This window comes from Otolemur garnettii, unplaced genomic scaffold, assembly GCF_000181295.1.
Source record: "Otolemur garnettii isolate 467f Iridium unplaced genomic scaffold, OtoGar3 scaffold00020, whole genome shotgun sequence".
Lineage (NCBI taxonomy): Eukaryota > Metazoa > Chordata > Mammalia > Primates > Galagidae > Otolemur > Otolemur garnettii.
In genome coordinates, this window is record NW_003852415.1 from 19,215,584 (window position 1) to 19,241,852 (window position 26,269).

General features: G+C 38.4%; 1 protein-coding gene across 1 annotated transcript in view; it reads right to left on the bottom strand.

Annotated features, from left to right (window-relative positions):
* Positions 1-26,269, bottom strand: part of BTBD7 (BTB domain containing 7) — a 118,141-nt gene that overhangs the window by 60,501 nt on the left and 31,371 nt on the right. Inside the window, exons 2-3 of the mRNA XM_012803418.2 lie at positions 5,024-5,211; positions 2,948-4,027 (exon numbers count right to left, since the gene is read on the bottom strand). Coding sequence (XP_012658872.1) covers positions 2,948-4,027; positions 5,024-5,105 — 1,162 coding nt within the window. The 5' untranslated portion in view covers positions 5,106-5,211. The remainder of the gene's footprint in view (positions 1-2,947; positions 4,028-5,023; positions 5,212-26,269) is intronic.

Sequence of the window (26,269 nt, forward strand, 5' to 3'; positions counted from 1 at the left end):
GTTAATTCATTACACACAATCAGTTCCTCAGCATATTACAGGCTTCATTAGCTCACAGAACTCATGTTGTAAAAAGCTGACTGTAGTGTGACAAAATGAGAAAATAGAGGCTGTAGCGTGCAAATGAGAAAACAGAGGCTTAAAGCGGTTATGTGACTTGCTTAAGGTTAAACAAGACATGACAGAAAAGGTTTCAAACTCTGTCTGGTTCTAGAAGCTGAACTCTTAAGCTTTGTGGTACAAACTTACTCCCAGGGAAAGAAAGTAAAAATCACGTTAAAGTTATGATCTATTACAAACCCTAAAATAAATATTATCATGGGTATGGAGGAAAGATACAATCTGCTTAGAAAACACACACAAAAAACACCAAAAATAATCCAAAGTATACTTTGAAAAATGAAAGGAAATAGGGAGAATGTATACCCAAACTCAAGAAACATATAATATACTTTTGTTGTTGAAGTTAATGAGGCATGAGCCTTGTATCTTTAAACATACTGAATAGGATACAACTTCTAGCTAAAAAAAAAAAAAAAATTAGGAAGATAAAAGAACTCTAGATAAGTAATCAAGTATTACCAAAGACCTAAGAGGGGGCTCCCAATTTTACTTTTCATTCAAAATTTTTCCTAAAAATATATGTAAAATAAACAAATTTTTCCCTAAAAAAAAGGCAACAGATACTGCCAAGTATCTAGAGAGGGAAAGGAACGTTCTTATAATTTTCTTGGGAGTGCAAACTAGTACAAACCTCTACAGAAGATAAGACCCACCATTTGATCCAGCAATCCCATTACTAGGCATTTACTCAAAGGGAAAAAAGTAATTTTACCATAAAGATACTTGCCCTTGAATGTTCACAGCAGCACAATTCACAATCACAAAGATGTAGAAACAACCTAAGTGCTCATCAATACATAAACGGATTAATAAATAAAATGTGGTATATGTATACTGTGGAATACTAGTCAGTCATTAAAAATAGTGGTGACCTAGTATTTTTTTGTAACAATCTGGATGGAATTGGAGACCACGGTCCTAAGTGAAGTATCCAATGGATGGAAAAACAAAAATCACATGTACTCAATACTAAATTGGAACTAGGCGATCAACACTTATGTACACATACGGAAACAAAACTCGATGGAATTCAAGTAGGTGGGAAGAGGGGCAGTTAAATTCATACCTGAAGGGTATATCACATACTTTCTGGATAAAGAGCACACTTATAACTTTGACTTAAAATATATAAAAGTGAACTATGTAACCAAAACAAGTGTACCCTCATAATGTTTGGAGGGTAGGGTTAAGAAAAACCCCTACAGGATGTCTCAAAGGTCATCATATATAGGAAATTATATATTATAAATATATTTTTTTATATTTATCAACACAAATAAATATTTGTATAATTTTGATGAATATTTTGTACATAAAGGTACACTTAGCTACACTTTTCCATTTTCCCTACATATGTGTGTATGGCAACCTTTAGGGATAACTTGTATGTTAAGGGATGCTTCCTCATGCAAAGTTTATATAATATCCTTTGGTTTCTTATTAAAAACTTCAAAAATAAAATCAATTTGAGAAAATGGAGATTATTACCCCCTTTTGGTAATATTGCAATTTTTTTTTCTATAGAAGCATTTTCTGACAAATTTGATTTTACAGAATAAATGAATGGAAACTGACCAGTTATTTTTGAAACTGTTTTCCTATAGTTGACATTTTAAAAGTCTACTATTAGTTATATGATGATTCTCACTTTAATAAACTATTTTAATGACATTTTGATCGTAATAAAGTAAAACCAGTCTATTACTAAAAAGAGTAAGGCAGGATTTTAGAAGATTTTTTTATGTAAAAGAAATCTCAATGTTTTTTCATTTATTAATGTCTTCTTCTGTATAACTTTTCCCCTTTATTACTGACATTATTTTATTTTTCAAAATTTCAAAGCCCTATTGATTGACTTTGCCATATAATATATATTATTTTCAAGTTAGAAAAATATGTTAGCTTTCCTTATTTAAATTCCTGTCTTTTACTCAAATCATTAACATTCTCTAACTGGCAACTCTAATGTTCTCTTAGCTAATATGCATTAGCTAAATTAAATTTCTCATGAAATCTTTTATCATATAGCTTGTTTTTTTGACTATATGGCCATAGAAAGCCAAGTATTTATTCTGTCAAGATAGTAAATTCTCTTTGCTCTCCTATAGAAGGTGTCTTTCGAGATCTGAAATGTTAAGAGTCTAACATTTACCAATAGATACATACTTCTTTTAACGTAATTTTCATAAATTCATTTATCTATAACACACAAAAAGCTGCTGTAATTTTAATATTTTAAATTAAATGAAGGCATATGAGTCTAGCACTGTGCTTTATATGCTGTATGCTGTTGCCTGATGTACAAGATGAACCTAAAAATAAAATATAGACTATTTTAAAATTTAAATCAGAAGCTCTATCCAATTCTGATTCAAAGAAATATGTATTTAAATGTGATTATCTTCATTTCACTAATGAATTTTTATTCTTAGTCCAAACATTTAAGCACCAACAAGCCACTGACTGTAAACATGAGAATCTAGCCTTGAAATCTGAGAAACTGGACTAGTTCAAAGCTTGGGTGGAGACAGGAATGTGAGTAATTATATATTCCCACACCTATCATCTTACATTAGGGAAGAAAGAGCCTCAAGTCTTAACTAATGCTCTTAGTCAGTAGTACTGAATGACTGATTTTAATATTAAATAAAGAACCACATTAATACTGACCCTCTATTTATCTCAGATGTCATAACCATAGGTTCAAACACACTGTCACATCCCAAAACACTGAAATCATACAACATATCAGCTGAATGTGTTTTCAATTTAGAAGACAAACATGTAATTCTAGAAATCAAAATTAAAAACCAGAACTCCATACCTTGTGCAAGCATGTTAAATTCCAGGAATAGTGCTATGTGATAAAGTTCCATGGCTTCTTCTGCCCTGGTCATGTTTGGCTTCCCTGCGACGAGAGCCTGAACTTCACTGAGACTCCCCACAGAGGGGCTACAGTGTAAAACAGAGAGGTCCACCACGTCGGTATACATACAGTGTAATATCACTTTTGCATATTTTTTTGGTATAATAGACTCATCTAATATAATTCTTGTGGGAGTCCTCAAAGTTCGGTCTGTGATTTCTTCACCTGTCCGTATCCTCCTTTGTAATAAATTTCGAAAAAATGGGGACCGTGCAGAAATAATAGCCTTGTGGGCTTTGAGCTCTTCATCTAAACAGTTCTGATTTCCACCAAAAGCTTCAACCAGTTCAGAGTCTGAAGAAAAACTAAGGACGACATCATAATAACACATGTAATCAAAGAGTCCACGCATATCTACATCAAGCGAATTTGGTGTTCCAAATTCTTCACTAAGCTGAACAAGGATATCAACATTTTGGAACCTTGAGTCCTCCATTCCAAACTCTCCTGTATAAAGGTAGTGTAACAAAGCAGAAAACATGGGCATATCAATACCAGCTGTATTGATGTCCATTATGATCTCTGCCCCATATTCAGGTGAGGAAGAAAGCAGTGTTTTAAAAAATGGACACCTTGCTGCCAAAATGGCACGATGAACAGGAAAACAAGTTTCTTGAAATATTAAGTCTACATCAGTACAATACTTGTACTCATAAAGATCAGCCATATCTTTTTGCAATGTCCTGGCTTCTGGTCTAGCCAAACTGGCTTGCAGAGAAAGCTCCTTTAAGGCTGAAGTTCCCTCATATTCCTCCACTAACGCATTGACATCTCTAACATCCCACCCAGAGAGGAGTTCTCGCATCTGCTTGGCGTGATCAGCAGATCTATTAGATTTTCGACGCTTAATAAACTTCTTTTTGAGGGTGGCAAGGCCAGAGGTTCTCTTTTTTTTGTCTTGTGGTTTCTCATGGCCATGGTCAAGGCTATATAATTTTGATTCACAACCATAGCCTTGCTGAGAATAGGATGATGTCCCTAAGAAGAAAATTAAACAAATGAAAATTTGTTTCTTTTTTCTTAACATTCATTTTCAACATTCATTTTTACATTTTTCATCCTAAAAAATTCTGCAAATAGACATTACTGAACCACTCAAATAAAATATACTTTTGTTTGCTAGAAAGGAAGATAAAAAGTTTAAATAACTTGTTTTAATATTAAATAAGTAGGAGAGGCAGAGAAAATTAGTATAAATTTTAAAAAATGTCTTTGGTTTTCTGGCTATTAAAAATCATGTATTATAGATCTTAATCAGAGATCTGTAGGGAGTGAGAGTTAGGCCAATTTGTAGGCCCTGCACGGTGGCTCACGCTTGTAATACTAGCACTCTGGGAGGCCAGGACCGGTGGATTGCTTGGGCTCACAGGTTTGAGACCAACCTGAATAAGAGCGAGACCCCATCTCTCAAAATAGCTGGGCAATGTGGCAGGTGCCTATAGTCCCAGCTACTCAGGAGGCTGAAGCAAAAGAATTGCCTGAGCCCAAAAGTTTGAGGTTGCTGTGAGTTTTGACATCACAGCACTCTACCAAGGGTGACAAAGTGAGACTGTCTCAAAAAAAAAAAAATTACTTGTACATAATTGTTAAATGTTTCTTTTTCTTCTTAACTACTATACCCAGGTTGCATTTATATGGGCAAAATAAATGGAACAGGACATAAGAAACCTGTACTTCACTATTTTCACACCAATGGAAATTGTAAGTTTGCCTAGGGTAATTGGCAATTATGGTTAAGACAACCAAAGAAAAGATCAGCTGCACTATTTTATCTTTTCTTTTTTGATCATTAAGTAGTTTGTTTAGAATGAAAATCATAAAAGCCAGATTTACATTTGTTGGAGAAAAATAATCTAGATGCTGCAGAATTATTATCTATTAACTTCTCACAGCTCAATTTTCTCTTCATTTGCTGAAAACACAATTTTATCTATAGACACAAAAGAAAACAAAATTAGAAAAACTGAGAGTTACCTATAAACGTCTGTTGGGCCTGTGAATTTCCCCCTACCCTTGGGGAACATGAATGAGGATAGTTAGATGCATTAGCACCCATCTTCTTCAGTCACTCAGGCATTTCATCTGCTGGTTCTTCAGAGTATAATCCCAGAGGCCTTTATGAACCTTCAAACCTGGATCCAGCAGCCTCTTTTCATCCATTTCTTGATATGAAATAAAAATAATTTCATTTAATTTTTAAAATATATCTCAGATCAAATAGTTTAAAAAAGCAACCTATGGAAATCCACTTTCATTTGCAAATTACATGCTGTCAAATTCATAGGTAACATTTTCAGAAAATGTAAATAAATCGTTAAGCTTAAATTATGAATCTGTGTTAGCCACAATTCTGAGCCACAAAATATATCAATTATATATTTTTTAAGCCAATAAAAAAAAGAACATATCAGACTAATTTAAATATATAGTTATAAGGAAGAGTATTTAAAAACACAGGGAAAAGTGTGTGGACTGAAATGTTTTGATTTGTTTTTTTAAATTCTTAGCAGCAACCAGTTGTAATCTAACATCCTAAGCAATTTACACACATAGGAGATTAATACCACTACTGCATAAAAAGCACACAATCAAGTAACTGTTTTTTTTCTTTGACCTTAAGATAAATTTACTTCAATTTAATATGTATAACTAGGCATTCTACTGAAAGAGTGGGAAGGAAAGGTGGAAGAATTAATGCAAAATATCTCGTTGGGTGCAGTGGCTCACATCTGTAATCCTAATACTCTGGGAGATCAAAGCAGGAGGGCAGCTTGAGCTCAGAAGTTCAAGACCTGCCTGAGCAAGAGCAAGATCTTGTCTCTACTAAAAATAGAAAAATGAGCCAGGAATGGAGGCATGCAACTGTAGTTCTAGCTACTTAGGAGGCTGAGGCAGGATTGCTTGACCCTAGGAGTTACAGGTTGACCCTAGAAGTTATAGATTGTGAGCTAGGCTGAGGCCATGGCACTCTAGCCTGGGTGACAGAGTGAGCATGTGCCTCCAAAAAAAAAAAAAAAAAAAGCTAAATCCTTTAGGCTACTTATTCTATGATAATTTTAAGAGAAATTATAAACATAGTGACATATCGGGAGAAAAAATATAAATTTTTACCCATCTACCCCATAAGGCCCTAAAAATCTATTTCTACTATCTGATATTATGACTTAATACTAAAAAAGTAGTAGGAATAAGAGATAACTTTAACAATTATAGACTAAATTCTGAACAATGGAACATTAACTCTGAGAGCTGCTAGCAGTAGATAATGCAAAAAGAAGATACTCTAAGAATGGGACATAATAGGAATACTTCTAAATCTTTACACCACCTAGATATATAAAGTTTATATGACTAAAAGAGATAATAGTTTAAGAAGAGAAAACACAATTTAAAATCTATTTTTGGAAATGTTGGAAAATTGTTTTGAAGGCAGTTTCCTAGCCTCATAATGAAGTGTTTTAACAGAGTTAAAACAAATTACTACAAAAAACCTGATGGAAAACAGAAGTGTGTCAAGATGCTTGGAATTTATTTTCATCTGTTACTGACACAGCATAACCCTAGGAATTCACATTTAAGAAAATTATTAGCTCCAATATTTTAAACACATATATATACACGTACAGTATACACGATTACTTATCTAACAGTATAAGTAGCTCCTTAATGTGTTTAGGATAAGATTGGGAAACTTACTAGTAACTAGATATAGATATTATGCAAAGTAGAAGTAACTCCAATTAAATCATATACTTAAAGCAAATTTCCTATTTGAAAATTACCTACCTATGAGAACAGTGCCATCAAACTTTACATTATACATACTGTTGAAAGTCTAAAGACTGTGGGCAGCCAGAGACATGATAGTGCATTCTATAAGAAGTACACAGCAAGGAATCTGAAGATTTTAATATACAGCCAAACCTTCCCTACCCATGCTTTCTGTATTTATAGATTCAACTAACTGCAGATCAAAAATATTCAGGAAAAAACAATTGTGTTCATACTGAACACGTACAGACTTTCCTTCCTTGTTATAGATATTATCTCCTAAATACAACCTAACAACCATTTATATATCATTTACACTGTATTAAGTATTGTAAGTAATGTAGACATGATTTAAAGTATAGTGGAGCATGTGCCAAGGTTATATGCAAATACTACACCATTTACACAAGAGACTTAAGCAACCTAATACACATACTAAGGACAAATGCACTATTTTGTAAACATTAAGTCTTAACAAAAAATGTAATTCTTCTGGCAAAGTCCACTTAAAAACAGATGAGTAACCATTTAAACCATTTAAAAATTGTGATGCATAGTGTCATTCACAGTTTTCAATTCCTAAATACTAGAAATGTAGGAAAAGCTGTTTTGCTTACTCCATTTTGAATGCTGTCAACTTTCACTAAATAAGAACTAAAACTGCCTATGTTAATTTCAATTCAAACTTAAAAAATAAAGTCTAATAACTTTTAGTTTTCAAGTTGAGCTCCTAATAGTTTCAAGATTCTATTAGGCATTAGTAACATTTCTTTCAAAGAAAAAGTCCTGGAAGCCACGTTTATAACCTTATTTACAGGTCAAATCCTAATCTTAGTCACTGAAGATTCATATTTAAACAAAAAACAGCACAAACAATTCTTTAAAAGTTTAGAGTACAATAAGATAAGTTCAGAATAATAATATTATGCAAAATAAGAAGACTTTTTCAAAATGAGAAAAAAAAGAACAACTTAAAATGATGAATTTATGCTGGGCGCAGTGGCTCACACTTACAATCATAGTACTCTGGGAGGCCGAGGCAGGTGGATTGCTTGAACTCAGGAGTCTGAGACTAGCCTGAGCAAATGCACCTGTTTCCACTAAAAACAAACAAACAAAAAAAGATGAGCTTGGAATCTGGGAACAATGGTGGATGGTTAAAAAAAAATTGCCTGTAAAGTGTTTCTAAAGATTGTATGGTGTCACTCCTATGGTTAGGCCTCTTCTCACTTCCCTCTTTATTCAATCTTTAAATTCTATATTGTTTTAATTTTTTGTTTTGCTTTTTATTTCTACTGAATGTAGAGCAAACTCACTAAAATAGCACAAAGTAAACTAATGGCACAAAGTATATGGAAACGATGAAGAAAAATCAAAAGTGCCTACAGAAGTAGACAGAATTCACCACTCTTCAACACATATATGTATGCACATACGAAAGTTATTTTATCTGAGAATCTTGCATGGTTTGTAGCAAAGCACTCCAATTTGTATGAATAGTCAACACATTGAATCCCATAATGGCATCAATGTATTCATATCTATGTACAAATGACTTAAAAAAAGACAGCACAGGTTGAGCATCCCTATACAAAATGCTCCAAATTCTAGAATTTTTGAGTGCTAATGGAATGACACAAATGGAAAATTCCATACTTGATATATTTGCTTATTTTATTTTATTGAGACAGGGTCTCTCACGCTGTCATCCAGGCTGCTAGAGTGCATTGGTGTGATCATAGCTTACTGTAAGTTCAACCTCCTAGGTTCAAGTGATCCTCCTGCCACAGCCTCCTGAGTAGGTGGGTGGGACTACAGGTGCCCACCACCATGCCTGGCTGATTTTTTTTATGTTTTGTTCTCAAACTCTTGGACTCAAGTAATCTTCCTGCCTTGGCCTCCCAAAGTGCCGAAATTGTAAGCATAAGCCACAATGTCTGGCCATCTTTACTTTTTGATGGTTCAATGTACACAAACTTTGTTTCATGCACAGTAGTATTTTAAAAACTATACAACTTAGCTCCAGGCTACATGTATAAGGTATGCATGAAACATAAATTAATTCTGTGTTTAGACTCGGGTCCCTTCCTTAAGATATTTCATTATGTAAATGCAAATATTCCAAAGTCAGAAAAAACATGAAATATTTCTAGTTCCAAGTATAGTAGAACCTTCGAAAGTTGACCACTCAAGGAACTATAACAAACTGTTCAACATACAGAGGTGGTCCACATAAGGAACTAGGCCTACTGTATTTATGTGGTAAATGTCTGGTCTATGAAAATTACGTCAACTTAAGGAGGTGGTCAACTATGGAGGGTCAACTGTATTTTGGATAAGAATTACTTGATCTGTATTACATGAGGCATTTGAGATTTAAACCATGTCCAAAAATGTCGATTTTTTTTTTGAGATAGTCTCTCTTGGTCACCCTTGGTAGAGTGTCATGGTGTCACAGCTCATAGCAACCTCAAACTCTTGGGCTTAAGCGATTCTCTTGCCTCAGCCTCCCAAGTAGCTGGGACTACAGGCACCTGCCACAACACTAGCAGTTTTTAGAGATGAGGTCTCCCTCAGGCTGGTCTTGAACTCATGAGCTTAGGAAATCCACTTACCTGGGCCTCCCAGAGTACTAGGATTACAGGTGTGAGCCACCGTGCCTAAGATTTTTTCTTAAAGCTCTAGTTTATGATGAGCACAATTAAATATTCTAAAGCAATGGTAAAAGGGTTATAAGACATAACAGATCTGCTGGAGAAAGAACAGTAAGTAGCAAGCACTAGAGAAGTCAGTGGCTGAGCTAAGGATGCTTGGCCATTTGCCATTACACTGAGCAGCAGTAGCTAGTGGAACAGCTGGAGTATCATCTTAGATGGGTGGCTTGAAATAAAATTGTCATTAGGATTTAGAGTCTCTTCCTGATAGCTCTTCAATAGAGGGAACTCCCTTCAGGGTGAACAGATTTGGGTGACATTTATATCTTCTACTGGAGCCCTATTACTAAAACATAGGTCTTAGAAAGAAATGAGGGGGCATTCTGGATCAGATATGTTCCAAATCCTGGTGAGTAACCCTGACTGCGCTTCCAGTGCTAAAACTATTATTTTTTCCTCAAAATTCTCAGTGTTTAACCTCATTACTTCTCAGGTAAATAAGACCCTATGCCAAAATGGAGCACAATGTTGTTGTTTATTTTTTAATTTAAACCACTGCCTTTACATACTGATAATGAGAACTCATCACAGTCTCATGTCTCCAAGGATGTTTGCTTTCCAGACAAGCCTGACTATCTCCCAAGATAGTCAATCTTTGGATGACAAAAGGAAAAAGGAAAAAAAGGTCTACAGGACTGGAAGAGATCCAGAGGCTGCAAATGGTCCTACAAGGCTGATGAATACTTTTTCTAGAATCACCACATTCTTAGGCACTACCTCTGTTAACAGTCTAAGACCAATCCCAATCAGATGATATAACTGTCCTAAAATAAACTCCAGTGATTACGGTCAACTCAAATGATGGGGAGTGGGAGTGTCATATTGAATGCAACAGAGAGAATTTATTTAGTATTTATTTACTTATTGACAGAATCTCACTCTGTTGCCCTGGGTAGAATGCTATGGCATCTTAGCTCACAGCAACCTCAAACTCTTGGGCTTGAAGAATTTCAAGCTACTTGCCTCACCCTCCCAAGTAGCTGGAACTACAGGCACCTGCCACTACGCTATAGCTATAGTTTTTCTATTTTAAGTAGAGATGTGGTCTTGCTCTCATTCAAGCAATCCACCTGCCTCGACCTCCCAGAGTACTAGGATTACAGGTGTGCACCACCATGACCAGCCTGAGAAATTTTTTTAAAAGACACGTCAACCCCACCCCCAAAGAAACCCCTTGGCTAGCATTTTCCAAAGCATTTTCTTCAAGTTTAGAAAATGCAAGATTAAACAAAGCCAAAAAGGTTTCTTTACTTCAGGGTATCTTAGCACCTTTAAAGTGCACTGGAAAGCAGGAGTGTTCCCCTCCAAAGGAGCACTCTTTCCCTACAGAACACTAAAGGAAAGAACTTGCATAACATAGTTTGGAAAATGGTGTTCTTTGCCATAAAAACACTGTTTACTGCTTTATGCTGTAGAGAAAACAGTAGGAATTAATGGGATTTAGTTCTCTGTCACTAATTTACCATGCATGTGAGATAAATCATACTTAACATCTAGGGGCCTTGGTTTCAGCATCTGTAAAATAAGGAAATTGAAACAGGGCTGCTAAACTTCAATAAAGCTACGTTGACTTACTGATTTGGGAAATAAAGATGGGAAAAGGAATTATTTCTTCATTAATACATTAACTGCCAAATGAGTTGTATTTAACTTACTAGTTTTGAACTCGGAGCCTCATGAAGTATATATAACTCACTTGTCCCTTGATCTATCTTGACCTGATGAAATATTGTGGCCCCAGGGAAAAAATTTTTTTTCTACTATAGCAGTCAGCATGTTAAATGTTAGTTGTGCAGGGGGGGGGGGGGGGCGGGACATGTGGCCTGTTCTTTTTTAAGCATCAAAGAAGTAAGAAAATCTTCCTCTTTCTCTGCTACAGCCATTTTAATAAAAGGATTTGTTATGTAAAATTTTGATTCAGTCAAAAGGCTGCACTTAAGGCCACAAGTTTCCTTAAGGCTACAGGTTCAACTGGAATTTAGATTTTAAATGTTTTCCCCCTAGTCTGATTATTAGGGATGGAAGGATAGGAATGATGGACAAATGCGAGCATGAATAACTATTCATGATGAGAGAGAAATACAAAACTACAGTAATACTTAACTCTCTGTCAAATCTAAAATGACTATATGATGTATCAGTCAAACTAGGATTCAGGGTAAAGAGGTACACACCAGATGGGATGCCAGAACCTTTGTAAACCAGGTCTGATGAGGCAAAGTGGGAGGAATAGTCACCCTTACAGCCAAATCTCACATTTCCAGAGGAGCTAGAAAATAGGATAAAGTTTAAAAAGAAATAAAGGGCCAGGCATGGTGGCTCATGCTTGTAATCTTACATGCTTGTAATCTTAGCACTCCAGAGGCAAGGTAGGAGGCAGGAGGACTGTTTGATCTCAGGAGTTTGGAACCAGCCTGAGCAAAAATAGAAAACTACTGCTAAAAATACAGAAATGAGCTGGGTGTATTGCTGAGCACCTGTAGTCTCCACTAGTCTGGAGGCTGAGGCAGGAGGATCACTTGAGGCCAGGAATTTGAGTTTGCAGTGGCAGTGGCTCTACCTTGGATGGCAGAATGAGACTCTGTGAGGAGAGGAGAGGAGGGGGATGGGAAGAAGAGGGGAGAGGGGAGGGTAGAAATGAAGCGAGGGAGGGAGGAAGGGAAAACTCTAAGCTAAAAGAAAATGATGTCCTCCTACACCTTTCTCATACCCAAGCATATTTTACCTAACATAACGAACATAAATTGAGGGTTTACCATATGCCAGACTCTGTTCTTAGAGGTTTCACAGTATTTAACTCATTTCATTCTGGTAATTTTTTTATAGATAAGGCTGAGAGGTTAGTAGCTTGCCTAACCTCACACACACATTAAGTAAAAAAGCTATGATTACCCTGTTTCTTTGTAAACCTTAAATCCACCTCTGGATACATTTTTTTTTTTTTTTTTTGAGATAGGGTCTTACTCTGTTGCCCAGGCTAGAGTGCCCTAGCATCAGCTTAGCTCACCAGTAACCTCAAACTCCTGGGTTCGAGTGATCTTCCACCCTCAGTCTCCCAAATAGCTGGGATTATAGGAGCTCACCACAGTGTCTGGTTAATTTTTCTATTTTTAGTAGAGACATGATCTCACTCTTGCTCAGGCTCATTTTGAGCTCAAGGGATCTTCCTGCCTCTGCCTTGCAGAGTGCTAGGATTACAGAAGTGAGCCACTGCCCTGGCCTCACCCCTGGATACATTTGAAGAGCATGTAGGATGAAAAGAGACTGAACAGCAAGCAGAAGCAGAGTCAGCAATAAACTCTTGCCTTTTGAAGGCATCCTCAAAAAGATAAGATTACAGGAGGAATTTAGAAAGCGATGACTAGGCTAGTATGTCTCTCTGGGGCCACCTAATATAAAGGCAAATGACCTCCACCCTGCACTAAAAACCCTAAAAATTTAAATGATATAAAGTAACAACAATATTTACTATAGCAGCAACTTGTTAAGGAAAGGACAAATGTATTCCATTAAAAATATTAAGACAGAGCCTGAACACAGTGGCTCATACCTATAATCACAGCACTCAAGTGAGTCTGAGGCAGGAGGATCACTTGAGGGCAAGAATTCAAGGTCAGCCTTGGAAACATGGTGACACCTTGCTGCTACAAAAAATAAGAAAAAGTAGCCAGGCACTGTGGTGAGTAGCTGTAATGCCAGCTACTTGGGAGGTTGGGGTGGGAGGACTGATTGATCTCAGGAGTTTGAAGCTGCAGTGAGCTATGTTTATGCCATTGTACTAGGCAAGAGAACAAAGACCACATCACTTATCAAAAAGAAAAAGACAAGGAAGTCAGAGTCATATATTTTATTAAATCATAACTTTGTACATTGATGCACTTATGGGGTTCAGTGTACTGCTTCATACACAATGTGAAATGCTTACACTGAACTAAGTAACACATCCATCACAATTATACTCATTTCTTAATAGTTTTGAAATGTACCATTGCATGATGCACATTAGGTGAGGTCCCTCCAAATACCCTTCCCTCCCCCCATATCTCATCTCCCCTCTCTTTCCTCTTTCCTTCTACTTCTGGACTATAGTTATGTTTTGCCATTCATATGAATGTGTAAGTGATTATAAATTAAAGGGTCCTTAAACTTTTTAAACAGAGGGCCAGTTCACTGTCTCTCAGACCACTGGAGGGCCGGACTGTGGGCCCTGGGATGAGTTGGCTGCTAAGCAGGACAGGCAGCGGTGGCAAAAACACCTGGCGGGCTGGATAAATGTCCTAAGTGGGCAGCATGTGGCCTGCGGGCCATAGTTTGAGGACATCTGGATTATATATTGATTTCATAGTAGTACTGAGTACATTGGATACTTTTTTCCCATTCTTGAGATACTTTACTAAGAAGAATATGTTCCAGCTCCATCCAGGCAAACATAAAAGATGTGAAGTCTCCATCTTTTTATGGCTGCATAGTATTCCATGGTGTACATATACCACAATTTGTTAATCCATTTATGGGTTGATGGGCACTTGGGCTGTTTCCATATCTTGGCAATTATGAATTGGGTTGCAATAAATATTCTGGTGCAAATGTCTTTGTTGTAAAATAATTTTTGATCATCTGGGTATATACCTAGTAGATTAACTGGAGGATTGACTGGTAGGTCTACTTTTAGTTCCTTGAGTGTTCTCCAAACTTCTTTCCAAAAAGGTCGTATTAGCTTGCATTCCCACCAGCAGTGTAGAAGCGTTCCCTTCTCTCCACATCCGTGTCAATATCTGTAGTTTGATTTTGTGATGTGGGCTAATCTTACTAGAGTTAGATGATATCTCAAAGTGGTTTTGATGTGCATTTCTCTGATGATTAAGGATGATGAGCATTTTTTCACGTTTGTAGGTCATGCGCCTGTCTTCATCAAAGAAGTTTCTGTTTAAGTCTCCTGCCCACATAGAAATGGGGTTATTTGTTCTTTTCTTATTGATTAGTTTGAGTTCTCTGTGGATTCTAGTTATCAGACCTTTGTCAGAAGCATAACCTGCAAAAATCTTCTCCCATTCTGAAGGTTGTCTATTTGTTTTACTTACTGTGCTCCTGGCTGTGCAAAAGCTTTTTAGTCTGATCAGATCCCAGTAATGTATTTTTGGTGTTGCTTCAATTGCCCGGGGATCCTCCTTATAAAATACTCTCCCAGGCCAATTTCTTTAAGCATTTTCCCTGCAACTCTCTTCTAGTATTTTTATAGTTTCATGTCTTAAGTTTAAATCTTTTATCCAGTGAGAATCAATTTTTGTTAATGGTGAAAGGTGGGGGTCCAGTTTCAGTCTTCTATAGGTCGCCAGCCAGTTCACCCAGCACCATTTGTTAAATAGGGAATCTTTCCCCTGCTGAATGTTTGATAAGCTCTTCAACCTTATCTTTGTCAACCTTGTTTTACTTTATTTTATTTTTTTAGAGACAGAGTCTCAGTTTATTGCTCATGGTAGAGTGCTGTGATATCACAGCTCACAACAACCTCTAACTCCTGGGCTTAGGCAATTCTCTTGCCTCAGCCTCCCAAGTAGCTGGGACTGTAGGTGTCTGCCATAACGCCTGGCTATTTTTTTTGTAGCAATTTGGTCAGGGTTGGGTTCAAACCCACCACCCTCACCCTACCCACTGAGCCACAGGTGCCGCCCATCAACCTTGTTTTAAAAAGTGAATTATAAATCTATAAAATGGGAGAAAATATTTGCAAATCATGTATCTGATAAAAGGTTAATATCCAGAATATGTAGAGAATGTCTAAAACTCAAGAAAACCTCAAACAACTCAATTAAAAAATCAGAAAAGGACTTAACTAGCTATTTGTCCAAAGAAGATATGCAAGATCTAACAACAAGTTTGTGACTTGCCACTATGCACATATGTTGGCAACACTGTACAGACAACTCAGTAAGATTTCATGACTTTGGTATATCAGTTCTTACAATTGTGTTCCCATCAACATATGGCAGTGTCTTGCTAAGTGGCGTTCATTATTGTTGGATGTTTTTGTGTGTCACTGGAAGAACGTTAGTTCTTGAACTGAATTAGAGCAACCAACAAATATTCTTAAATTTCTTGTTAAATTGGCAAGAATGGAAATGAAATCAGGGACATGTTAGTCCAGGCGTCCTCAAACTACAGCCCGCTGGCCACATGAGGCCTGCCTAGGACATTTATCTGGCCTGCTGGGTGTTTTTGCCACTGCCTGTCCTGCTTAGCAGCTGACTCGTCCCTGGGCCTGCAATCTGGCCCTCCAATGGTCTGAGGGACAGTGAACTGGTCCCCTGTTTAAAAAGTTTGAGGACCCCTGTTTAGTCCAAGTTTATGAGGATAAAGCCATGAAGAAAATGGCAGTGTACAAACAGATTAAACATTTCTCTGAGGGGAGAGAAAACGTTACTGATGAAGAGAAGTCAGGGCAGCCAGTAATAAGTAGAACTGATGAAAACATTACACAAATTTGTCAAACTGTGCATAAGAATCACGAGAAGCACAACAGACCAAGTAACTGTCAATAGAAAAACAGGAAAATCTTAACTGAAAATCTTGGTCAACAAATCATGGCTCTTGCATCATGACATGCCCCAGCTCACATGGTACCGCCCATGAGGGCGTTTTTAGCCAGTAAACAAATAACTGAATTGGAACACCCTCCCTACTCACCTGATGTGGCCCCCCAGTGACTTTTTTCGATAAAGGAAATATCAAAAGGAAGACATTTTGATGACATACAGAACATCAAGGGCAATATAACAACAGCTTTGAGGGTCATTCCAGAAAGGGAGCTCCAAAACTGCTTTGAAGGTGGGCTAGGCACTGAAATCCATGCATAGCTTCCCAGGGGGGGTACTTCAAAGGTGACTGTAGTGATACTCAGCAACAAGGTATATAACACTTTTTACAGGACGAGTTCATGAACTTAATATATATAACATTAACATATATAATATCAGTATATATATGTATACATATATCAGACTTCACATATAATATCAGTAAGATAGTTATTAAAGTATTTTAGTTGACAGATTAAACATTCATTCATGATTGTCTCATTCTTTTTTTTTTTTTGAGACAGAATCTCACATTGCTGTCCTCAGAAGAGTGCCCTCGTGTCACAGTTCACAGCAACCTCAAACTTTTGGGCTCAAGTGAGCCTTTTACCTCAGCCTCCAGAGTAGCTGGGAGTACAGGCGCTCGCTACAACGTCTGGCTATTTCTAGAGACGGAGTCTTGCTCTTGCTCAGGCTGATCTGGAACTCCTAAGCTCAAGCAATCCTGCCTTAGCCTCCCAGAATGCTAGGATTATAGGCGTGAGCCACAGTGCCCAACATATTCTGTCTTTTTGAACAGAAGATAATATACCCTTTGGGTTTACCACACATGTCCATCCACCAAGAAAATACCTCAAAGGAAGAAGATACGTTTTCTACATGGTGATCATTATTAGAATGTCTTATCAGCAGTAATACCTTACCAGCACCTCCTATCCCACAAATATATTTTTTAGTATCATTAATGTTGGGGGCCTAAACCCTTTTGTCTCCTCCTCTCCTCCTAGAACAAAAGGCCTACATGGCTGTACCCCAAGAGTTCTGCTAGAAAGACCCTAGCTATACAGAACCTTCCAGCAAGCTGTGGAATCTTCCTCCCCCTATGCCCAATATAAAAAGAAACCTCCAACCACACTCGGTGCAGACACCATCTTTGCCCAGGTGGGTCTCTATCCCCTTTCATTATACTTGGTCTGAATCTTTCTCAGTCTTGTCTCTGGGTGCACTGCCCAACCCCTTTCAACCTTTCAATTAACAGAATATACAAATAAATTATCCCTAACATTTTTTTTCTCTTTAGTTTTCCTGTACTTTTCTAATGAGCTATCTTAAACCAATTTATTTTCTCAGATGAGTACTAACAGATAGAAAGGCCATCATTTGATTCCTGAATTGCCTCTTTAAAAAGCATTTTCTGCTCTTACCTCAGGGACTATTTCCTTTGTTAGGACACTCTTCCAAAACATCTTCAGATGTTTCAAGTCTTTGGCCAAATACCACCTCCTTGGAAAGGGCTAATGATCCCTAAGTATCCTATATAAAATAAAATTCCATCCTATCATTCTCTATCTTTAAACCTTTCTTTAGTTTATTTTTTTAAGCACTTTTTACCACTTGAAATTATACACTTGTTGGCTTGTCTCATACATTACGACATAAATTCCATGAAGACCAGAACTTCATTTATTCAACACTAATCCCTTACCACATAATACAGTTCCTGGCACTTAAGGAGGCATTAAGTTGAAAACTGTTGAATGTAATCTGTTTTTAAAAAATAAATATTTAGGCTTGGCATCCACAGCACAGTGGTTACAGTGCCAGCCACATGCACTGAGGCTGGTGGGTTTTGTTTTTTTTTTTTTTTTTGAGACAGAGCCTCAAGCTGTCCCCCTGGGTAGAGTGTCGTGGCATTACAACTCACAGCAACCTCCAACTCCTGGGCTCAAGCGAGTCTCCTGCCTCCGCCTCCCAAGTAGCTGGGACTACAGGCGCTCGCCACAATGCCCGGCTATTTTTTAGTTGCAGCCGTCATTGTTGTTTGGCGGGTCCAGGCTGGGGATTCGAACCCGCCACCTTAGATGTACGTGGCTGGCGTCTTAGCCAGTTGAGCTATAGGCGCCGAGCCGAGGCTGGTGGGTTTGAACCCAACATAGGCCAGCTAAACAACGACATCTGCAACAAAAAAATAGGCGGGCTTTGTGGCGGGCACCTATAATCCCAGCTACTTGGGGGACAGAGGCAAGAGAATCATTTAAGCCCTAGAGTTTGAGGTTGCTAGGAGTTGTGATGCCATGGCAGTCTACCAAGAGTGACATCGAGACTCTGTCCCAAAACAAACAAACAAACAAATAAATAAATATTTAGTAAAGAAAGACTTGCTTATCATCATTCTTTAAGCTTTTCAGCCCAAAAACTGTTTCTTGGGATCCATATTTCTAGTTTATAGTCTAAGCCTCTTAAATGAGTATAATTAAAAAATCATGCGAGTCCTTAGAGAGAGAAAAAATAATAATTTCCTAAAAAAGATTTATGTATCACAGTGTACATATAGCTCAAGCAATCCTCTTACTTCAGCCTCCTGAGTTGCTGGGACTACAGGTGGGTGCTGCCATGCTTAGTTATAAAGTAATTATATTTTTAAGAAAAACATCTGCCTTTTCAAAAATTAAACATAGAATCATCGATTCCACTTGTGAGTATATATCAAAAACTGTGAAAACAGGGACTTAAACAGGCATTTGAACCCAAGTTCAAAGCAGCATTATTCACAAAAGCCAAAAGGCAGATTTAACTCAAATGTCCATCAACAGATGGATAGACAAAGTGTGGTGTGTACTTAGAATGGAATATTATTCAGCCTTAAGAAGAAAAGAAATTCTAACACATACTAAAACATGGATAAACCTGAAGAACAAATAGTTTGATTCTACTTATATGAAGTACCTTGAGTAGTCAAATTCATAGAGACAAAAAGTAGAATGATGGCTGCCACGAGCTGGGGAGTTAGTGTTTAATGAGTACAAAGTTTCAGTTGGGAAAAATGAAAACACTGTGGAGATAGAAACACTGTGGAGATAGATGGTGATGGTTGCACAACAACGTGAACGTATTTAATGTCACAGAACTATAATAAAAAAGGGAAGAAACACAACAACATTAAAACAAAAAAAGCAATAACATCTTCTGTCTCTTTTTCTTTCTTTCTTTCTTTTTTTTTTTTTTTGTGATAGAGCCTCAAGCTGTCCCCCTGGGTAGAGTGCCACGTGGCATTACAGCTCACAGCAACCTCCAACGCCTGGGCTCAAGCGAGTCTCCTGCCTCCGCCTCCCAAGTAGCTGGGACCACAGGCGCCCGCCACAACGCCTGGCTATTTTTTGGTTGCAGCCGTCATTGTTGTTTGGCGGGTCCGGGCTGGGGATTCGAACCCGCCACCTTAGGTGTACGTGGCTGGCGCCTTAGCCAGTTGAGCTATAGGTGCCGAGCCTGTCTCTTTTTCTTAACATTGACTCTAAAGTTCTTTTTAATGACTCTAGTGGGAGTATCTTACATTAGAACGAAGGTATACAGTTTACAAAGAGCTTTTTCTTTAAATGTTGAGACAGAGTCTCAGTCACCTGGGTTTGAGTGCGGTAGTGTCATAACTCACAGCAACCTCAAACTCTTGGGCTCAAGTGATTCTCTGGCCTCAGCCTCCCAAGTTGCTGGGACTACAGGTGCTTGCCACCACACCCAGCTATTTTTTTATAGATGGGGTCTCCTTCTTGCTCAGGCTGGTCTGGAACTCCTGAGCTCAAGCAATCCACCTGCCTCAGCCTCTCAGAGTGCTGGGATTACAAGTGAGAGCCACTGTGCCTGGCCCTCTACAAAGTGGAGTTTTTACATGAGTTGTCATTTTATTCTCACATTTTCTATCGTAGTTGGTCCACCCCAGTGGTAACTTTACTTATACTTTGATATTGGTTCCCTACTACAAAGCAATAGTAACTTCCTACTCATATCTCTCCCTCAGCATTTTAAATAATATATTACTAATTTTAAGTAAGATGTTTTTAGTTGGTATCTATATATAATAAGTGAGCTTAATCTACTTTCTACATATTCTCCTTTTTTTTCTTTGAGATGGAGTCTTAATCCGCTGCCCTGGGTAGATGCCAGAGTGTTGTAATAGCTCACAGCAATCTCAAACTCCTGGGTGCAAGTGATCCTCCTGCCTCAGCTTCCCAAGTATCTGGGACTACAGGTGTGCAACATTATACCCGGCTAATTTTTCTATTTTTAGTAGAGATGGGATTTATTCTTGCTCAGGCTCATCTTGAACTTCTGAGCTCAAGCAATCTACTTGCCTCAGCCTCCCAAAGTGGTAGGATTACAGGCATGAGCCACCATGCCATGTTGGCCTCCTATATTTTTGATAAATTAAATTTTATCTACAGAATTAAACTATTATAGAGTGATTATATATTAATCTACATCCTAGAAATAAAATATATATTTAATGCTCATCATTAAAGTACCAATTAAAGAGTGTTAAGTATATAGTTCCATAATTCCTTATCAAACAGAAATTGTTGGAGTCAGAAATGCTCTACAATTTACTTCTTTTCTTAAAGAAAGTAATACAGTACATTGAACACTTACTGTATAAACATCTCTAGTGAGATTTGGCAGGGCACTCCATAATCAAATAAATTAATTTTTTCAGTAAGTTATATTATATATTTAGACTAAGCTATGTTAGTTTAGGTCAGGTTTTGCTGCTGAATGAATTCAGGTCATGTTAGTGTTTGTCATCACGACCCCAAACAATTTTCAGAACATTTAGGATTTCAAATTATAAATAAGAAAATGTGAACCTACACTTAGTAGCTCAAAATAATGTTTATTAAGCCATACGGGCTTTTTCTAATATATTATAATTCAAAACAGCTGTCAGTCCCCTGCTGCTAGTTTCTCCTCTATTAAATACATTTTAAAAAGAATATAAAAGTGCATCACATCCCACTTATCTATGCAACATTCTTTTAAGTGTAACCATATGAATTTTTCAAACTAGAAAATGAGGGAAAGAATAAAGAGAAATGGGGAGCTGATTGTGGTTCTTAGAACTTTGGCTCTAGTGAAAAGATTCAGTTTAATTTGGTGGGGGGAGGTACCTGAACTTTTGACTTTCTTTTTTAAACTTTATTCAAATTAATATGAGAGTACAATATTTAGGTTACATTGTTCTCATTTCCAGGGTAAAGTTCCATTTGTAGAAGAGCCCCTCACCCAAGGGGCCTGTTATACACCCTCACAATGTGCACATTAGGTGAGATCCTGCCTCATGCCCTCCCCCCCTTCTGTCATATGTTTTCTCCCCTTTATTCTAGCTGGGTGCAGGTGGGGTGAAATCAGGAAGGATTTCCACATGTGGGTTATGGTGGAAGAGAATATAAAGCAGTGGTTCTCAATTTTCTTAATGCCGCAACCCTTTAATACAGTTCCTCATGTTGTGGTGACCCCCAACCATAGAATTATTTTCACTGCTACTTCATAAGTGTAATTTTGCTACTGTTATGAATTGTAATGTAAGTATCTGATATGCAGGATGTATTTTCACTGTTACAAAGGGGTCGTGACCCACAGGTTGAGAACCACTGATATAGAGTCAGAGGAGCAGGGATTGGCACATTCACTTTCTTGGATGGGACATTCATGTGCTCACTCCTTCCTGGGTGGGTCAGTGTTATTTGGGCGGGTCAGTATATTTGACCCTATCAGTCACCAGCATGTGAATTAGTTTGGACAATATATTAAGAGCCATTTTCAAATATGATTAGCTACAGGGCTTTGAATTGTTGACCAAATTATGTTTTTCTCCATACCCCACACATTTTTCTTTTCTTCCTTGCAGTTTCTAGTGGGCCAGGTTTGAACCTGCCACCTCCTGTATATGGGGCTGGAGCCTACTTCTTAAGCCACAGGCAGCACCCAGCACACATTTCTTTTGAACAAAGAATACAGACCATTCATTTTGTCAAAGTTTAAATACCTAAATACTCTATTTTTATGTTTAATTATATATCTGATGAAAAATTATGTCCTTAAGAACATTTTCATTTTCAAAAGGGGTACCTAATCTGAACAGAAAACTATTATTCGGTGACAGTACACACGAACTGCTGTCAAACAATATGCTTTTTCTTCCCCACTCCAACCCCTCCCAACAGTTTTGCTATTTAAAAAATTAAAATGTAATTTTGGTATCTTTATTAAAAAACTGAAAAAAAAGACAATTTTTAGCATCTCAATGGTGTCTGTTTATTCCTTTTCCCTAGAAATGTTTTTATCCTCTATTACCAGAGAGTTTGAAACATTGAGATTTATACTGTTGAGTCTTTTTTTTTTTTTTTTTTTTTTAGACAGAGCCCCAAGCTGCCCCCCTGGGCAGAGTACCGTGGCATTACAGCTCACAGCAACCTCCAACTCCTGGGCTCAAGCGAGTCTCCTGCCTCTGCCTCCCAAGTAGCTGGGACCATAGGCGCCCGCCACAACGCCCGGCTATTTTTTGGTTGCAGCCATCATTGTTGTTTGGCGGGCCCGGGCTGGGGATTCGAACCCGCCACCTTAGGTGTACGTGGCTGGCGCCTTAGCCTGTTGAGCTATAGGCGCCGAGCCTATACTGTTGAGTCTTGAAAGAATTTTAAACATTATATAAATCATAATATGCAAACAGCATACTTGCAAAATGTTCTCTTCTCCACTGACCTCAGAATCTTTATTTTTTCCTATTTTCTTATGTAAATAATGCATGTTTGTTATTTAATTTTTTTTAAACCTATAGGATTATAGGGAAAAGGCAATTCCCTAATATCTCTCCCTCTATTCTAGGATCTTGACATCAATTTATTATAACTAGTTTTAAATAGGATATTTTACAGCTAGTTCTGTAAAAACCTATTTTTATTTCATAATATATCAGAGTTGTAAACACACGGCCACATATAAATTCTGCTTTAGCTTTCAAAAATCCCTACATAGAGGCTGGGGGAGGTGGCAGACCTGTAACTCTAGCACTCTGGGAGGCCAATGTGGGTAAACTGCTTGAGCTCAGGAGTTCAAGACCAGCCTGCACAAGAGAAAGATCCCACTCTCTACTAAAAATAGAAAAAAAAAAAAAGAAAGAAAGAAAGGAAAGAAAGAAAACAAGCCCCTAAAGCAGAAAGACATAAAAACAACTAGTTGGGCATTGTGGCGGGCACCTGTAGTTCCAGCTACTGAGGAGGCTAAGGCAGGAAGATCACCTGAACACAAGAATTTGAGGTTGCTGTGAGCTATGATGCCATAACACTCTACCTAGGGCAACACAGAGAGACTCTGTCTCAAAAAACCAAACAATCAAAAAAAGACAGAAACTAAAAAACAAAACACATTCAAAAAACAAATCACCACATAGAACTGCATTGTGTAGATATGTTGTAACTTACTTAACCAAATCCACATTGAGGATTATATCCAGTTTTCCAATATTATAAAGCAGTGCTGCAATGCTTTTACATATATCTTTGCCCACTCTAAGTTATGGCTCATTGAATAAACTGTTTTTATGTCAAAATATTAAGAGGGCACAAATGTTGTGCTACATGATAGCTTTTATTTATTTATTTATTTTTGCAGTTTTTGGACAGGGACGGGTTTGAACCTGCCACCTCCAGCATATGGGGCTGGCACCCTACTCCTTTAAGCCACAGGCGCCGCCCAACATGATAGCTTTTATAATGCTTAAGTCAAGGATATTAGTGTGCCCATCACCCCAACAGTATTTTCATTGTAACTGTTAGGTTTTTTTTTGAGACAGAGTCTCACTATCTTGCCCTCAGTAGAGTGCCATTGTGCCACAGCTCACAGCAACCTCCAATTCTTGGGCTTAAGCAATTCTATTGCCTCAGCCTCCCAAGCAGCTGGGACTACAGGTGCCCACCACAACAACTGGCTATTTTTTGTTGCAGTTGTCATTATTGTTTAGCTGGCCCAGGCCAGGTTCGAACCTGCCAACCTCAGTGTATGTGGCTGGTGCTGTAACCACTGTGCTACAGGCGCCGAGCCTGTCAGACAGGTTTTTACCAGTTCCATTCTCTCCCCTCCCCATTCTTGATTTCTTCTTCTTTTTTCATAGCTGTGTACATTGATGCAATCATAGGGTACAATGTGCAGTTTGAAATGTTTTCATCAAACTGGTTAACATAGCCTTCACAGCATTTTCTTATTATTTGTTAGTTACTGTGTTAAGACATTTATATTCTACACCTAGTAAATTTCACATGTAACCTTCCTCGTAAAATGTACCTTAGGTGTGGTCACACCAATTACTCTCCCTCCACCCATCCTCACTCCTCCCCTCCTGTCCCTCTTCCCTTCTTGGGCCATAATTGGGTTATAGCTTTCATAATAAAGCTATAAATTGGTTTCATAGTAAGACTGAATACATTGAATACTTTTTCTTCCATTCTTGAGATACTTTGCTAAGAAGAATATGTTCCAGCTCCATCCATATAAACATGTAAGAGGTAAAACCTCCATCTTTCTTTAAGGCTGCATATTTCATGGTGTATATATACCATAATTTATTGATCCAGATTTTACTGACACCCCCCCCCCCAAACACACACACAGAGCAACAGCAGCAGCAGCGGGGACAATAGGGCTCACACTCCTGGGGATATTTTGGAAAGACACTCCCTGTCTCTCTGGGCATCTTCTCTGGTGGCAGACACTGGTGGAATAGATCTGGGACAGCAATGCAGACCCCATGAGCAAAGGGTATGCCTGAGACAGTACTGGCCTGGGCTGCAGAACAGAGAATTTAAGATGTGTGCCCAGAGACGGCATACTCCAAGGGCAGGGCCAAACCAGAGGACTGCTATAGTGTGCCTAAGAAACACCTGGCCCTCAGGGGATCATAGTGAGACAAAGGCAGGCAGGCCAAGGCTGGAACTCCGAGCCAGTGTGAGCGCTAACCGAACTCGCCCCAACACAAACTGCAGGGAAAACAGAAACACTAGCTCTGGGGGCTGAGTCACAGTTTCTGTGAATTCAAAAAGCACCTGGTCCACAGGGGAATATAGGCAGGATAGAATCACAAATTCTGTGCAAATACAAGTGTCAGCAACATCAATCGGGGCAGGGCTGGAACTGAGTGAACTGCCCCAATTTCCATTAACCACCCAAGGTTGTCAGGCCTCAGCTTCCCCTGACAGATGGTGGCAGAGGCCTGGCCAAGGAGACATAAGATCTCTCTGTGACCCAGGCAGGTTCAACCCCTTGAAGCATCTGCTCATTGGAGGGAACTGGGTCATAGCCCTGCAGGGTTATCAGGATTAGGTGTGACAGAGATGCAGGGTGGGGAAGGAGGCATTGACCTTCCCAGAATAACTCATTTGCTTTGTGTGTGTGTGTGTGTGGGGGGTCCTTCTGACTCCAGGGAGCACCAGAACGAGTCATACTCAAGCTGCCAGCAGACCCCTGCTATCTAGTTGCCAGAGACCTTTTGAACTCCCTCACTTAAGACCAGGTGCTGACTGCGACAACTGATTTGGATCTCTCAGACTAGACCAATCACCCGAGGACTAACCAAAGTGGTACCCTTGGGGTGTGGTTGTGGGAAGGTCTGATTTTCCTTTTCTAGTTGTTACCCATGGGGAGCGGGGTGACTTAATTCCTGGTATTTCTCCACAGCTGAGACTTCAACCCAGAGTAACTAATTCACTAGGGTAGGACAAAGACCAGCTGAAAACAAGACAGAGCCACTTAGCCCCACCACATCAAGTAAGTCCCCAAAGTCTCAGGCCATAGCACTGTACAGGTCTTTTGCAAAGCTCTAGGGAAAAAGGTACAGACACCAGTCACAGCTCTTGGGCAAAGGGCTGGTTAATCACTACTCTAGGAGCCTCCTAACCCAACTTGACCTTACCTGCTCACCTAGCCAAATGGTGTAATATAATCATGGGGCGGAATCAGTGGAAAAACTCTGGTAACATGAATAACCAGAGTAGATCAACCCCCTAAGGAATGACACGGTGGACACAAATAAAGATCCCATTCATAGACAAATGGCTGAGATGTCAGAAATCGAATTCAGGGTTTGGATTGCAAATAAGATTAATAGAATAGAGGTAAAG